The sequence below is a fragment of the Necator americanus genome, chromosome X, assembly GCF_031761385.1.
Source record: "Necator americanus strain Aroian chromosome X, whole genome shotgun sequence".
In the NCBI taxonomy this organism is placed as follows: domain Eukaryota; kingdom Metazoa; phylum Nematoda; class Chromadorea; order Rhabditida; family Ancylostomatidae; genus Necator; species Necator americanus.
In genome coordinates this window covers 5,673,399-5,689,097 of record NC_087376.1, presented here as the reverse complement: position 1 = coordinate 5,689,097, position 15,699 = coordinate 5,673,399, and the positions used below count along the sequence as shown (strand labels likewise).

Here is a 15,699-nt window from a genome sequence, read left to right as displayed (position 1 = left end):
AAATAGCTTAAGAGAAGTCTCTTTTGTACTGAAACTATTTTCGCGCCCAACATTTTTGAGACGAGCCTCTAGCCTTCAACTCTCGTTTTGTGAGGTATCCCTTGGATTGTTATTTCCGGAAATGGTATGTGTATGTACATAGAGAACCGTATTTAGTTCCACAAAAATTAGCACTGACCAATTCTTTAGAATAATATTCGGCAGGAGTGCTCATATTTGAATTTAATTCACCATTCCTGAATCCTAAGGGTTCCGTGAGCAAATTTCCCACGTTGACTCTCTTTTGTCTTGAAGATAATAATCCGTTAAGTTATTGGGTTATTGAAATAACCTATAGGGGGATTTCGATAAAATATCGTAGCTTTTCAAAGAAAAATTCTTTCAATGAATACAAAATTAATCGACCAAATGTTTTGGTTGCAGAAACATACAAATGTGCTGCTTTTTTTTTTCCTCTCAGCGCAGTTGTGCAAACGAATTTCGGCCCACAATACGACGTGAAATTCTTTCATGAACGACAACGAGACGGATTTCGAGGCATCTCCACGGATTCCGCATCTCTTTGCAATTCTATTAATCTTGGTTTCGTGTTAATCTCCTTTAAGAAAGTTTTTCTCGCCCAACAATGTGTTCCATATTGTGGTGATTTAACGATTTTCTGAAAGAAAATAACTATCGGAAAATTCAGGGAAGACTCCCTTAGAGATCTCTCTTCTTTAAACTACGAATTTACGCATCCACTTCACTTCGTTGCCGAAGTATATCTAATTAATTACAGGAAGTGCAACCTAATTCCGGCGTTTCTTTGGCGGTATCCACTTTCTGAAGACATACACGCGCGCGATTCCAAGGACAACATTCATAGAATTTTCCGCTAATTTCAAGTACCTAGCTCTTGCAAGTGTCGCGGTCGGTTTTCGGCCGCTTTTTTTTTCCTTTACAAAAACACGGTCCTGCTTTGAAAAGAAGGCGAAGTGATAGGAATCCCGAAAGTGTTCCAGAAAACATTGGTCGCTTCACGATTTGCTTCATCTTCGAAAGTATACTGTACGTGTCTTATGTCTTTCCCTTTTCTTGCTGTTCTTAACTCTATCTTTGGATTTGTTAACCCCTATCTTATTTTAGAAAGCTCTTCCAATAACCCTTGAGCACATTTCAATATTTTGGTTCAACACTAAGTGTGACTATTTTGTTTGAAAATGAGAGAGGGAGGAATAGTGAAGTTGTTGTAGAACTTCATCTCTTTTTTTTCTCGCCAGATATTTGGAAGGCGGAGGTAATAGCAAGAAATCGCACTAATCTGCGGAACGGGCTTGACCCTCATACGTCAGTCAATGTTTTTCGGATTTGGTTCATTACACTTAGTATGGCTGCTTTCGTGACTCCAGAGAACAGCAACCGAGATTGTTCTTTGCCATTATATTCACAAAGGCAGCTTTAATAGCGTGAATTCTTCTTTTTTTGTGTAAGTTCCATTTTTGACTCAGTGTTTGAGGTGCCTATGGTTTTATTTTTGAAGTAATTTATGCATAATTTCGTTAAAACACCACTCTGCTATCTCACATTATTTCTACTCTCATTTGCCTCAAATATTTAATTTCATGAAAGCACGGCTTTCATGTTTGCAAAGGTTTTTCTCGCCACTAGTGAAGTGTGTGTACTCAGCCGTGCTATTCTATTCCACGAAATCTAAAGGCAGAATAAAGCGTGGATTTTGAAAGGAACGAGTCCTCACTTTGTCTTCGACTACACAACCATATATTATGTAGTTCTTTCTCGGCAATATTTGCTAAGTACACTAGATTACGGGCAGCCTCTAAACTATTGCCCATGGATGTTCTGGAAATGAATAAAATCCGGTGGGATTTCGAGAAGGAGATTGAAAAGCGATTTGACTGGAGCAGACAGATTATGGCCTGTTTTAGCTGAAACATGAGGTCTACATATCCGTGAGCTGACAATAATAAGATCCAGAACATCGCCGCAGAGGTTTTGTTTTTTGATAAAGACATTCGCTTTGTCGGTAGTCAACTTCAAGGAACAGTCAAGATTGCTAACAAACTTTGTTACGGCTAACGTTTCGGCGTTGTCGCCTTCCTCAGACCCTGGAAAGTAAGGACATACAGAAGTGCGAAAGTTCGACTTTCCTTGAATCTTGGCATAGAGATTGCAACTTGTTGATAGTCGAATTTAATTTAATTTTTTTTTCGGATATCCGTTAACATCACGGCAACGCGGCTACTAAGGCTCTGACGAAGGCGGCAATGCCGAAACGTTAGCCGTAATAAATTTTGTTAACAATCTTGGTTGTTGCTTAAATTCGACTATCAATAAGGAAATACATTTCCAATGTATCCTCTCAAATGCCTCATCCAGAACAAGTCATCATCCCCTAAGATATTACACCCGGAAACAAAACCAAAAGAGCTCAAATTGTCGTGCCTACTTCGGTAACCGCGTTGCCGTGATGTTAGCGGATATCCGCGTGGAGCAATCGCTCCGTTAACACTAACTAGGATGCGACCCGCGTATGACCCCGTAGATCAAAACCCGCAAAGGTCTTGATACAGAGCCAATTCGTTGGTCCCGGCTAATCACTCTTCCTTTCTATTCATTTATGGACCTTTTGCATTCGTCCAAAACGCTTCTAAAGTTCTGCGAGCTATAATTTCGGGTTCTTACGATAGGATCGTGGCAGCCATGCAGAAAGGAACACTTTCATGATATTGTCTGCGGTGAGCTACGGGGAAGTTGTTGGGACTTTCGCTTTGGTTCAGTTGGTGGCACAAATCTTAGGATAGCCATGATAATGGTACTGTAGCAAGAATAATAAGGTGGCGCGCTTCTTTAAATAGATTTCTATAGATAGGAAAGTGCATGGAACGTACAGATAGCCATCGTAGCAGTAGAAATGCTAATTTTTCGACAGTATCCCGATCGCGGATCCGCGTCCTTTTTTCATAACACACTTTAATTTCATCTCTACTATAAAATCTACAAATCAGTAGATTCGTATGTCCGAGCCTTATGGATTGTATGTAATTAGAACTCTTAAAACCTAACAACTAAAGTACTTTTTCGAAAAAAAAAATTACTTGGAACTATATATTAGCAGGGCTGAGCCCCAGATAATTGCGCCCCAAGGACATATGATTTTTGACGCTAATATATTGCTTGGTAATTTACATACTATTTGAACATTTTGGTATTTCTAACAGGTATAATTCCATGGCTGTGAAGATTTTGGAAACTTCAATGAAGTAACATGCTCCAGCTCCATTAACGGGTGACACTAGTAGCTTGAATTTTTTTCTCACAGAATCAGTAAGAAAAGTATTTGTTGTTGTTGTACCCTTGTCCCTCAAGCTCTATTTAACTGTACAGAATTTTCTGCTTTTTAGCAGCTAACGTTACAACTTTGGTGTTTTACATTACTTTTCGTGATATTTGATATTTTGTAAATCGATAATAAATGAGGTGGGCCCTTCTTTGACACATCACCTTAGGGAAGGATCCCCGTCTTAACAATTGTTCTGACTTTTACCACATTATGTCCTAACCGTGGTCAGTTTTGAACCTGTAAAGATGAAGATTTTTCGTGACTATTTTTTTGTGTTTTTTTGTGACTTTTTTTTTGTTTTTTTTTGTTCTTGACAAAAAGCTCACATTTTTTGCGATTCATCGAAAACTTCTTCAGATATCAAGTGGATTTGTTTTTCGAGGAGGAAGAGATCTAATTTTGAAGAGCGAAGAATGCAGGTAGAACCTAAAAAATAAAGGGAATAAAAAAGGAATAAAACGAACAATATCGCTTTGTAAGTATAGTATTCTCCTCTATAGTTATTCTATTCTTTGAAAATGCAGTAATCAATGCAGTAACACAGCCGTAGCTCGGTGTGTGTCCCAAGGTGTGAGGTGGGCCGGTGGGCGTGCTTTTTTTTATAATAACTTTACAGAAGGCTGACGGAGTCTGCGATGAAAATTTGAATAATACGGAGTTTTTCAAAATCAACACCATTCAATAGGTCTCTTCCTGGTGGAAAACATATTTATACGATATTTTAAGAAGAAAGAATCGATAACTTGCAAAAAAATGAGTTTTTTTGTAATATCACATGGAAGGTTCTCATCTTACAAGTTGAAAACTGACCGCCGCTGAGACATGTTATGGAGAAAATTGGAACAGTTCATAGTACGAGAACCGTTCTCTAAAGTGATGTGTCGACCGAAGTCACGCCATATTTGTTAATGATTTGATGTTTGATTTATGAACTTCCATAAATCACAACATATATGTAATGCAGAACACCGAAGTTGTATAGTTTAATTGCAAAAAAAAAAAACAGAAAGCACTGTTAGGCTAAATGGTCGGGATACAAGGGCGTCCCACAACAATGCTTTTCTTACTGATTTTGTAAGAAAGAAAATTTCAAGCTACTTGTGTCACTCATTAATGGAGCTGGAGCATGTTATTTCAGTCAAGTTTTCGAAATCTTTGCAGCCATGGAATTATACCTGGTAAAAATACCAAAATGTTAAAATAGTATATATATATATATATTTATAAATTTTGTAATAGAGATTAAACTGAAGTGCGTTATAGAAAAGATGAAAGAGACGTGGATCGTGTTTTTCTTTTTCTGTCGAAGAACTAGCGATTCTACTCCACCTTACCGTTCGAGGAGTTCGGCGCGGTGATATTAACGAAATACTGTAGTGGTTTCTTCGCTCAACTGTTTCCAAGGATATAAAGCCTAGCTTTCACTCATTTTTTCATCATCATGAGAAATTAAGAAGGAATATTAAAATCATATATTTATTTATTATTTATTATTCCGCTATAGTTTGAGTAGAAATAGTTCTTGTACTGAATACTTCTTTTTTTTTTTCGCTCGCATCGCTTCTTTTCCTTTTAGTGTTGCGAATAATTACTGCAGAGTCGATTTTTTCTGAATGTTCACTTATCGATCTCTTCGAACTCCTTTTTCTTTTTCTTCCTTTTTCCTCACGAAGATAAGATGACTAAGTCAACGCCGGCGACATTTTACGTCCATTGTTTTGTCAACCTTGGCGAATGTTCAGCGGTCTATCGTTATTTTTGGAAGTACAGCGCTTGTTCTGGCGATTTTTCTCAATGAAGTCAATCTCATCAGTATAATTGGATGTTCCTGATAGTCAAATTTGATCCGAACTGAAACCACAGCGATGTATGTCTTGTGGGACTCTCCCAATCCGCGCATTGTCCTCGTAAAAATTGGGAAGCAGTAATGTGTGAGACGATTTGAGAAATCTAATAAATTCCGCTTCCAAAACGTAGTTAATTCGTCCTTGATCGGCATTTTAGTGGCAACCTACAGTATCTGCTCAAGTGTTGTGTTCAACGACATTGCTGGGGTCGTGCATAGCATCGACGGCGCCGTCACCACCACCAGCCGGCGGCGAGCAGGTGGTTGACAGTAGCAGTGACGTGCTTTCCCTTGGAACGTGCCTGCTACGTGTGGTCGTCCTCAACGCGATTTTACGGAAATCGTCCAAGCTTCGAAAAATGTGCGCGTTTACGTCGTTGCGTGCACGCGACAGCTGTCCGATGAGCGTACGTCAATTTTTTCGGCGAAGAGCGTCGAGTCGTTACACATCCCTAAATTGGACCTCAGTCTTCTTTCATCACAGAACAGTTCGTAGCAATTGTTTGCGTTTTTCTAGGCCACGTGGACATAATGGTTTCAGGAAGCGGAGGAACCCTCGCACAAGGTTAAACCGCAAGCTTCTACAAGCTTTCCTTTATAGTTTTTTTGTGGGAAAGTATAGATACCGCTCTCTGAATAAATCTAATGTCCCTTGAGCCTTCCTTCGAAACCACTCCTTCCGAAAAATCACACCTCCTAAATCCCGACGAAACCAGTATTTGACCTCTATTTTAAGTTCGTCTCTAGCTCCTTTCGCACTAGATCGTAGTATCGAAACCAGTTTTGTGAACGTAACCTCTGCTTGACCGCAACTCTATCCATATATGTATTCTACACAGTGTTAGCCCTATTCTACTTACTAATTTGTTTGTATTACTTTGTAATCAATAGTGTAATACGCATTAGAGGCGTTATCGGTAACCGGGAGTTATAATTGTACGTTTCATCGTTCCTTTTCTTTAAATTCAAATCTTTGCAAGGATTTCACGACTCTCTAACGGATGTTTTTTCTTTAAATAATACTCACAGTACAATCACTACTCACTCATTCCTCATTCTAAACCACGATAGCGCTGCTTCATTACTTTCGTGTACACCCGTAATACCCGTTTATGAACCAAATTTACCATTTGTTTAAACAAATAATATCATTTTTCCAGCTATAAATTGATTAAATTGAAACCAGTACGATTTACTTAGAAGGTTTTTCCCAAGTTTTATCCTACTCAGCACTTACAAAAATCTTGGAATTATTTCTTGAAAAGAAGTTTTTTTTTTGTCTAATTTCTGTACAGTATGTACCCACGACCTCACCAAAGTGTTTGTTTTGTGGATTGACTTTCAAAAAGGATTTACCGCCAGAAAAAAAAGGAAACGCAACGTAGCTATTGACTTACACTTGAGGTGAATTACTGCTTGATTTACTTGTGGAAGTGCTCACCAAGAACCCGTATTCTCCACAAATAAAAACTTCAAAACCTTTGTCCTGAATGTTTTTTGCGTTATGTTTGTTCAACAACGTTTTTTTTTTCGCAGAGCAAAAACTCGTTCTACACTCGTGTGTATTTACCTTTCCGCTCTGGGTAGGTTACTGATGCCGTATTGTAGGTGATTGGATTTGTCTCTGCCTCAGCGCTTAAGAAAAGTATTAAGGAAGGGCACCTCTTCTGAAGGAAAACCCAATGAGCCTTCCAATTTTATGCGGGTTCGTGTCCATCTCGCATGTGCCTGATCTGGATTTTTGCACTCTCTCTCCACCTTCAGTAGTTTCTAACAACTGTTCATTTGAAAATGCTGATCGCATGTAGAGGATTACAGAATTTGGCTTTAATTTTCTGCTTTTGTCCTTTTTCTTTGAAAAAAAATTTTCTTCGTTCCAAGGCTTCATATTGAAGATGAGTTCGCATTTGTGCACCGTAAATAACGGTGAAATGGATATTGGAACTCGAAGAATAAGTTTTGTTTTTGTTAATTCAGAACCGCTACGTTGGAGAAGGAAAGAAAGAAGGGGTGATATAATTCTATATTCGGGAAAATTGTGTTACGCTTTCTAGAACGATTGAATTCTTCTCGTCACAAGAACAAGGAAATGTTTTTATTTTCTCCTCCTTTTCAACGTTTGCTGTTAATATTAACGGAGGGAAACAAGGTGAACCAGTTTTAACGTTGAAAGCGAGTGAATGTACCCAGATGCTGTGCAACCCAAGTTTCTACCTTGCAAATATGCGCTATCTTATTTCATTCCTAAGAAATATCCTCTGTTGGTTTAGGAACTGCAGTTTCCTGGGGATGTATCAAGTTACTGGATCGGATGCAGAAAAGCTTCTAAAACAGAGCAGACGCTACTTTTTCCGTCTTCATAAAAAATGCGAGGGAATTTTTGCATTTATGAGCAGATATCTTCTTTATTCTCTTACGTATGCTATTTTTCCCGGAAACACAATATAATATGTTTGCTTCAGCGAGAACTCGCATGCGTATCAATGTATTCGCTGCATATTTTAAATAATTCTAATGAAGTGTTTCTGCAAAACTCTTTCTCCGCTTTCTTCTACATACAATCAATTCTTAGGAATGAACACCTTGTATAATTTCACCGCTTTTCCCATGTTTACTTTTCGTTGTTTTTGTGGAAACATGTTTTTTTCGGTGGTAAGATCCATGTCAGGACAAAATTAGGGATAATTGCTTTAGAACGATTAAACTGTACAGTTCTACGTCAAAGTAGTTGATGAGTTGTTCTGACAAGCCAACAAAAGATCGTTAGTTGTTGCGAGTTGCATAGCCGATCGTTCCTGGCGGAGATTATTTGTGATTTATTTTTCCTCCATTTCCTCCGTCCATTGTATGATGGGATGCCGCAATCGCTTTTTGGCGCGCTCCCATTGTGTGATTTCGAATGATACTGTGGACCGGTGCTTGTGCATTCATTTCCTTTTCAAGTTCAAGGTTATATGTGAAAACTCTTCACCTCGTTTTATGCGCCTGTTTTGCACCACCTTTTTGCATAACTCTGCTCAGAAGGGGTTCGTCGAATTATTTCAACCAGTGAAATTCGAATAAAACACCACAAAAACCTAACCCATCATAGCATATAATGATAAGAAATTAAATCGAATATAGCAGTAGAATTTAATCTAACTCTAATTCAGGAGTTAGCAAAAGAAAAACTATTATATATTAATGGATAAGAGGATAATGTCATAAATCTCTCCATCTGTTACGGTTCACTTTCTTCGCCCCACCCACTTTCTCTTTGATATTGAATGTTAGGGATCGCGAAAATCCTGGATCAATCAAAGACGCACCTCTTCTGAATATCACAAGAATTTACAGACGCAACAGTGAGAATTAAAAAATCGAAAGTTTTTCTTTTTCCATGGTCTTCTAGCAACGTGAAAGTGAAACATTCCTTAATTAAAGTTATGAGATAAAATTGTTCTTCAGAAATGTTGTTTGTAACTCGTCCAGAATTCAGAAATTTTCATATTACCCTTATGATATTTTTGATATTTTTCATGATATTTTGGCAGTATTTTAATGGTATATTTCTGCTCATAATTTTCACTCTGAGTTTCCCTAGCTTCGAGAAACTATCGAATATAATTGTCGAGTAGAAATCAAGGGAAAAACGATGGTATCAGAACAGTAAAGAATTTTGATGCAATCGAACGTTTAGCTTAAACCATGATTTTAGGAGAGTTTGGCAAACGGTGATGACAAATATTCACGGGCTGCTTGACATTTATTCGTTGCTTTTGATTGCGGATGTTGTTATTGAATTCCCGCTGAACGTTTTGTCTTTTTTTTTTGCTCTGTAAACCGTCTTCAATCACGTTTCTGCATCAAAACTGTTCTAAATTTTATTTAATACTGCACTGATAGTGTAGAAAAATTCTCACTCTTCAAGCAGTTTAAAATTTTTGTTAAGCAAGCACATGTAATGGCCCTTTCATGAAGTTTTTGAAAACCATTTACCTCTTCTTCCAGAAACGAAGGAAAATGTGTAAGGTTAGAAGTAAATCGACTGCTGGTACAATCATTCGGTAATGTGACGTGTGAGGAAATAGAATGTGAAGTTGTCGTGTCATTTATCGTGACCATTTTTGATTTTACTGCTTGGGAACCGCTAATATTTATTTCAGGAAAAATGAGACGATTATAAAGAATGTATGTGGAAATAACGGGATATCATACGGTTCAAAGACGTCATTAGAATGTCTGATGAGTATTCGTAGCTCTTGTTTTGATAATGCACAAAATACATAGATTTGCAGATGTTGAATTAAGTGTTAAAAAATAAAAATAGAATTAAAATTAAACGAAAACAATGAATTTACAAAGAGAAACACAAAAAATAGAATATTGATTGAAAATCAATGTTTTAAAGATTATACCAGTACATAAAACTCCAAAAATTGCTCCTTGTTTCCGATCATCAAAAAATTCCCACAAAAAAAAACGTTTTTCAAGTGCATTTTATACCTATCAAACTCAAATTCCTAATTTATTATTATTGTTTATTCTTCTTTCTTCTTTTGTTATTATATTCTTTTTTATTCACGGACAAGTGCTGTTGATATCCAATTTGTGTCATTTCTGGAGAAATTAACGGAATTTTATTTCTAGAGTCTTATGAGAGGTTTTGCATAAATAAGTTGAATAATGAAGATATCGATGAACGAGAACTTTTTTTTCGCATCCTAAACAAATTTGCCGTTGGTGGCGATGCGCACAAATGATGCTATTCGATAGCCGTCAAAATGTCACCACTATCCCAACTCCCTCGTTCGGATGTCCTCACAAGTCTACGTATATAAGAGAGATTACTGTTCATATTCTAGTAAACGTTTTCTCCTCATAAAATCTTTCCGGAGCAATCCGTACATTTGCTTTCGTACACTTCTCAGTTCGTGCGCTTGACAATGTTAAAGTGTTTTTCGACGCTATGAATCAGTTGTGTTCACGGTCACGACTGTTGTTCTAAGTTTTTCCCCCATTGCTTCACTGTCCATTCGTGATATAGCGGTTATCATCGAACTCGACGTTTTTATCGTCATCAATCTCTATCTTTTAGGATGGAGGCTGTTGAGTTCAGCCCTTCCAAGTTCGGCAGTGTTAGAGGTAAGGTATTTTTTTTTCTTGCGAATTATGCTACTTTGCATTGCTAGATGCTACTCAAAAAAATTGTCTAAAATTGTCCTGAAAAACAGCGCGGGAACCGCCTAACGTCCTTCGAGGTGCGTTAGAACGCGCCACCCTTCTACACTGCCTCGGTTCTCGCAACAGCCCACTCATTGGTTTTACTCGAGTAAGCTGCTAAAGTAACTTCATTAATTGTCGACCGCATGCGAGTGGATGGAGCGGGCGTGGCGCGTGCACCGGGGCCCGCGTTTTAACGTGCCTCGTCGGAATTAGGGCCGTTTCCCACGTCGAGTTTCAAGACGATCAGAGAGAACTGAGCATGGCATCGATTGTGCTTATAGTCTACACCTCGAACTCTACATTGTCGTATAGATGCCCAACATCAATTTCTTGATGTGCTGCGTTTAAGAGTCGGTCCATTGATGAATGAAAACTCTGGATTCGCAGTTCATCGTTATCCTGCAAAGGTACCCAATAGATCAGGGAAGAGTGAGAGATGCAGCAGAGTTATACGGTTGAAATTAGATCCCGAGTTTCAAACACGGTAATTTTGTGGGGAATATTCGTTTCCCATAATTCAATCTAATAAAAAGTTCTGTTTCCAATTTCAACCGAACTCTGTCGATCCTAACAAAACTCGATTATGGGAGCTATTCTATTTAGGCTACAAAATAGGCAGTTATATGTGAAATCCTTCCAGTCCAAAACAATTTCAAAGTCTTCTTTTTTTCGATTTTCTTACTAAAGAAACAGTTGAGATCCTCGCTGCGGATTGAAAGATTTAACCGAGCGTGTTACTTTCCCGTATCTTCTTCGGATTCGCACAACTCGTACAAGGAATCCTCAAATAATACCACAGAAAATTTGATAACCAATACCGTCTACAGATGAAACGTCTGGTCTGCTTTTCCATAAAAAAACTCTCTTTATGTTAATCATAAATCGGAAAGTTTACATGCACTCATTTTTTTCTATTATTAAAAAAACCATGGAGATGAGAAAGGCGTTGAAATTATGTTAATTGTTCGTTTTTGTGATAAATCGTCCGTTTAGTCATCCTAAATACTTGTACTGTTCAGAAATAACGTAATAATATATAAAGAGATGGTATATGGTAATATACCTCCGGTTTTTTTAATCAAAGTCATTTCTCTGAAGTGAGTCATGTATAAATTCCGTTAGTCTATTTATGGATGTACTTTGTGGAGAAAATGATTCGATATACTAGTAAATTTTTGCTATTTAGAGAGGTGTGGAGAGAATGATATTTATTTTTACATCTAGGATCGTCTTGAAAAGCGTTTCTTGCTCAGGAGAATTACTGTCTTCTCTAGGATTTCAGGTCCATTAGAGGACTCTCAGTTGGCTTGACTTTAGTGAAAGATCCGGAGTGTTTCTCCTGTAATTTCAGGTGGAACTATTGAATTGGTTGGATTAGCATTTTTACTTGAGCTCTACCGTAACAATTTAGATATTAATACGTAATGTAAGTTGAATTATTTAGAAAGAATATTGAAAGGACTCACATATACATTTCTGGTTCACATTGAATTATGTCCGTTGGACGGGAAACACTTATATGGTTCTTATTTCATGTATACTGTATTCGTTCGTCAACAATGACATACATAATGAGGAAATTTCTGGTGAATCGCTTTTCTTACATGAACTAATTAAATAATTGAACATTGGAATTTTATGGCACATAAAATAAATCGTTAACATTCATATATTCATGTCTCTAATAGTGCATTTCACGCATTAAAATTAAATTCACATCACAGTACTGTATAAAGGCTGATTTTATTCGATATAGCTAAAACAGCAGAATGGTGTGATAAAAACAATATAAAATTTACTTAATTTTGCTGTGATTCTATCTTAAGATGAAGTCTTTCTGGATGCTACTGCTACTGTGTTTCTATTGTATTTGTGTTCTGTAGCGGAGATTTGAAGATTCTGGAAATCGCGAACAGGAAACTATAATTATACAACGCTGCTACGGATAAGATTGATAGATTCCGCAGACTAGCGCTACGAATATCCCAGGTGTACACGTAACTGTGCGGCCTGGTTTACTCTCGGGACGAGCATTATTTTTTCGAGCTGTTCTCAGTGTTGATAGAAGAGTAGTAGGGCTAATTTCCCTCGTATCCAAGGTATCGTTGCGTTAGGTCGAAATCTCAGAGGAGAACCACTACAGTATCTGCTCGGTATCACGTCATGAATATCAGGAAATGTCACAATTTGGGGATGGATTGGGAGACATGGTTGGAGGCGATCCATGAACGGTGTTGAAATGCTACAGATATGTATCTGGCGTGAGATGGAGACGGGTGCGAACCTCCACAGAAGTCGCGTTATGCGATCGTTTTTCGACGTGAGACCCGCCTACAACCGACCGACCGACTTGTTTTCACCTTTCTCGCTCCTCATGCACCACCACGACAACTAGCCACCACCTTTGAACAGTCGACCGTACCGCTGCTTCTTCGTTCGATCCGATCCTGATCCGACACCTTCCTCGTACGAGACACTTTTTCATCAAATCCACGAACTATTTCGATCAATATTTGTGGAAAGAACTGGTTGCGGCGTTGTGCGTCTTCTGTTTCGTCACTTTGTCGTCGACGATTCATCGCTGAATAATATCCCATCGGCAACGCAGCAACATCATGCCACGTCTCATGCAATTCTCTGGATAATTCGTTCCACAAGTGGCTAATGAAGCGCTTGCTGCGATTACCGTTACTGATATGGTACTGGTTATGGCGGCATTTGTCCTCATTCTTCCGATGGTTATGCAGAAGAAAGGATGAGCATCCGAACTGTGAGGAAGCGCACAAGTTGTTGATCGCCAATGTTCCTTTGATTGATTTTGGTGAGTTTTTTTCCTGAAACATCGCCCTGTTTCTTCGTGTAAACTTCACAAATTTGGTCTTTTTATGTTCAAGCGTTAGTAGCCAGTTGGCTCTTTCCTGCTTTTGCAGAGCCTTCCATGAAAATTCAATTATTTCAAATAAATTGGAAGCTGCTGGGTAACGTTACAATCCAACGAATAAAGACCCTTTATTTTGTTTCGAAAGGAGGGATATTTGCATCAAATCTCATATTGCTGTTTTCTGCCACCTCTGTCTAATTCTTTTACGAATTTTGCATTAAATTTGCCAGTAGTCTTTTTTCTTTACTATTTTTTTTTCATGTTCTACATTTTCGTTGTAGTCTTGCTTCTTCTCCTTTCCTTTTCTGTTGTTCTACTTTTTCTAAGAATAGATTCCTTTTTCATTCTATAATTTTCAATTTTTCATTCATTCAATATCGTTTCTTCAAATGTTGCATTACTCGCAGCCAAAAACTTCACCTACTCGAAACATTTATTCTGCCACAAAATGTAGGTGCCTTTTATTTAATGGTAATCCTGATTTTTTTTATATTATAATCGCGAAGAGTTCCCTGCTCTGTTAAAATTAGAAAAATTTTAGGAGAATTTCGTTGGAATTTTTCTTTTGTAGGAGTTCACTCCTAAACCGCAGTCATTTGCAGATTACCATCTGTTTGACTCCACTCGTTCCTCTCCTGTTTTCACGTTTTCTTTTTAATTTTTAAATATCGTAGACCCAATATACCCTCAGTTCTTCGATGTACTCGTCAGTTGTTTACTTTAAAGGGCCAAATCTACATGTTTACTTTGCTCACTTTCGTAGGTGTTCGTTTGCAATGGAGAGAAATGCCAGGATACTCGGAAGATTTCCTTTTGAATCGATCGACTATTACGAAATCTACGTGTGCACGGTTATGACATCGAATTTTCACGAGCAATGGGCTATTTTTCGCGGATAATTGGTGGTGGATGAGGGGGTAGAAACTAGTAGGTGGAATTGTTTTTGTGAGAAAAAAAAACAGTGCGTCGTCATGCTGAACGATTTTCTGTGCTTGTTGACAAATATAGCAAGAGATCCTAAACTTTTGGAAAGATTGTTCGAATTTTAAAGCTGATTTATACCGGAACGGTTATTTTTCGAAGCGAAAGGAAAGGAGCCAACCAACAATGTGGTTTCTTGAGAAGAAAATTGTCCAGTCTGGTTTGCTCCTTAATCTGCACATGTTGGTCATCTGTTTGGTTTGCACATGTTTCGGAGAAGATTCAGCATGTTTTCTTTAAGCTCATTGTGTAAAAAAAGAATAGGATGTTATCAGTGAAGAATAGAAATCTTCTTGTTGGTGTTGTTCAAATCGGCAAAACCGATGTCTTTATCCGATTGTCCGAGCCTTTCGATCTTTTGCATCGTTCATTTTTCACGTACTACGAGTGATTACAGAGAAACAATTCCTTGACAATTAGCTCACAATCTATTTGTCAAACGCGAGATGAACGTTAATTAATTTCTCGGCGCTCATGTTCTGGTGACGTCCAAGATCTCCAAGATACGGCCCTAAATTAGTAATATCTTCGTAAAAGTACACCTTCACTGTAAATAGTGCATCACTTCGCAGTGTGGAGTTCTTTTCACATTTAAACTATTTATCGAGGCCGTTCATGTATCCTTGTTATTTCCGCACATGTGAACTCCTCAAGAGGTTGGGACCTTGACGCAACGACCATCAAACGTTGAGTTACGAGATGCCTCGGAAGACGTTTTGTTCTCTGAGCATAGTTCAAATTCGGCACGGCAATTCCTTCAAAAGATTTTAGGGATCCGGTTGGGTCGTTAGGAAAGCGGGAATGTAATCCGTCATGTTTTCATAACGAAACTTAATGATGTAGAAGCGATTCGAGTAATGGCCCGTACACGACGACATCACCTCCATCTTAGCCGATTTCACGCTGAAATTTTGCCTACCAGCTCTTCCCTGACACAGTTCCTAGGGCTTGTATGCATCGACATTTTTTCGAAGACAGCAAGATCCAGAAGAGTTCCCTGCTCTGTTAAATTTATAAAAATTTTTGGAGATATTCTTCTGGATCTTGCCATGTGCGGCATTAAAACGTTCTAACGGATTATCGCGTACTCAAAAGTCCTCTGTTCAACGCATAGCGATTTCTCGTGCCTTGCTAAAATGAATTTTCTCTTGAATTTGTGGAATCAGTGAAAAGAACGCAAACTTGAGTTCGAGTAAATGCGTACTGAAAGAGCAGTTCCGGAGCAAGTGTGTGCTGATTACAGGAAGATTCTGCACTAGGGAATTGCGAACATTACTGTGCTAGCTCTTTTTCTTAAGCCTCTAATCATGTCTTCTCTCTTTGTAAATAAAGGGATTTGTTTTAAGAAAGAAATGGAGGTTTTTCGGATGTTTCGCTGTACATATGTGGGGTGCTTTGGAAGTTTTAATATTTTTCTGAACAATGCTTCGGAACCATAATTCTCGC

The 15,699-nt window shown here is 38.1% G+C and overlaps 2 protein-coding genes across 4 annotated transcripts in view; one reads left to right on the top strand and one right to left on the bottom strand.

The window, feature by feature from the left end:
* Positions 1-12,763: 12,763 nt before the first annotated feature.
* On the bottom strand, positions 12,764-13,234 carry RB195_021564 (uncharacterized protein; the record flags this gene model as incomplete). Its single annotated transcript, XM_064208375.1, has 1 exon — positions 12,764-13,234. One exon carries the CDS (start codon positions 13,232-13,234, stop codon positions 12,764-12,766), a length of 471 nt encoding a protein of 156 aa, XP_064064256.1.
* RB195_021563 (uncharacterized protein) overlaps positions 13,056-15,699 on the top strand; it is a gene marked incomplete at both ends in the record, with an annotated part of 46,529 nt that continues 43,885 nt past the window's right edge. For all 3 annotated transcript variants that reach the window (XM_064208373.1, XM_064208374.1, XM_064208372.1), the window contains one exon: positions 13,056-13,212. In XM_064208373.1, the coding sequence (XP_064064253.1) occupies positions 13,056-13,212 (157 nt within the window). The remainder of the gene's footprint in view (positions 13,213-15,699) is intronic.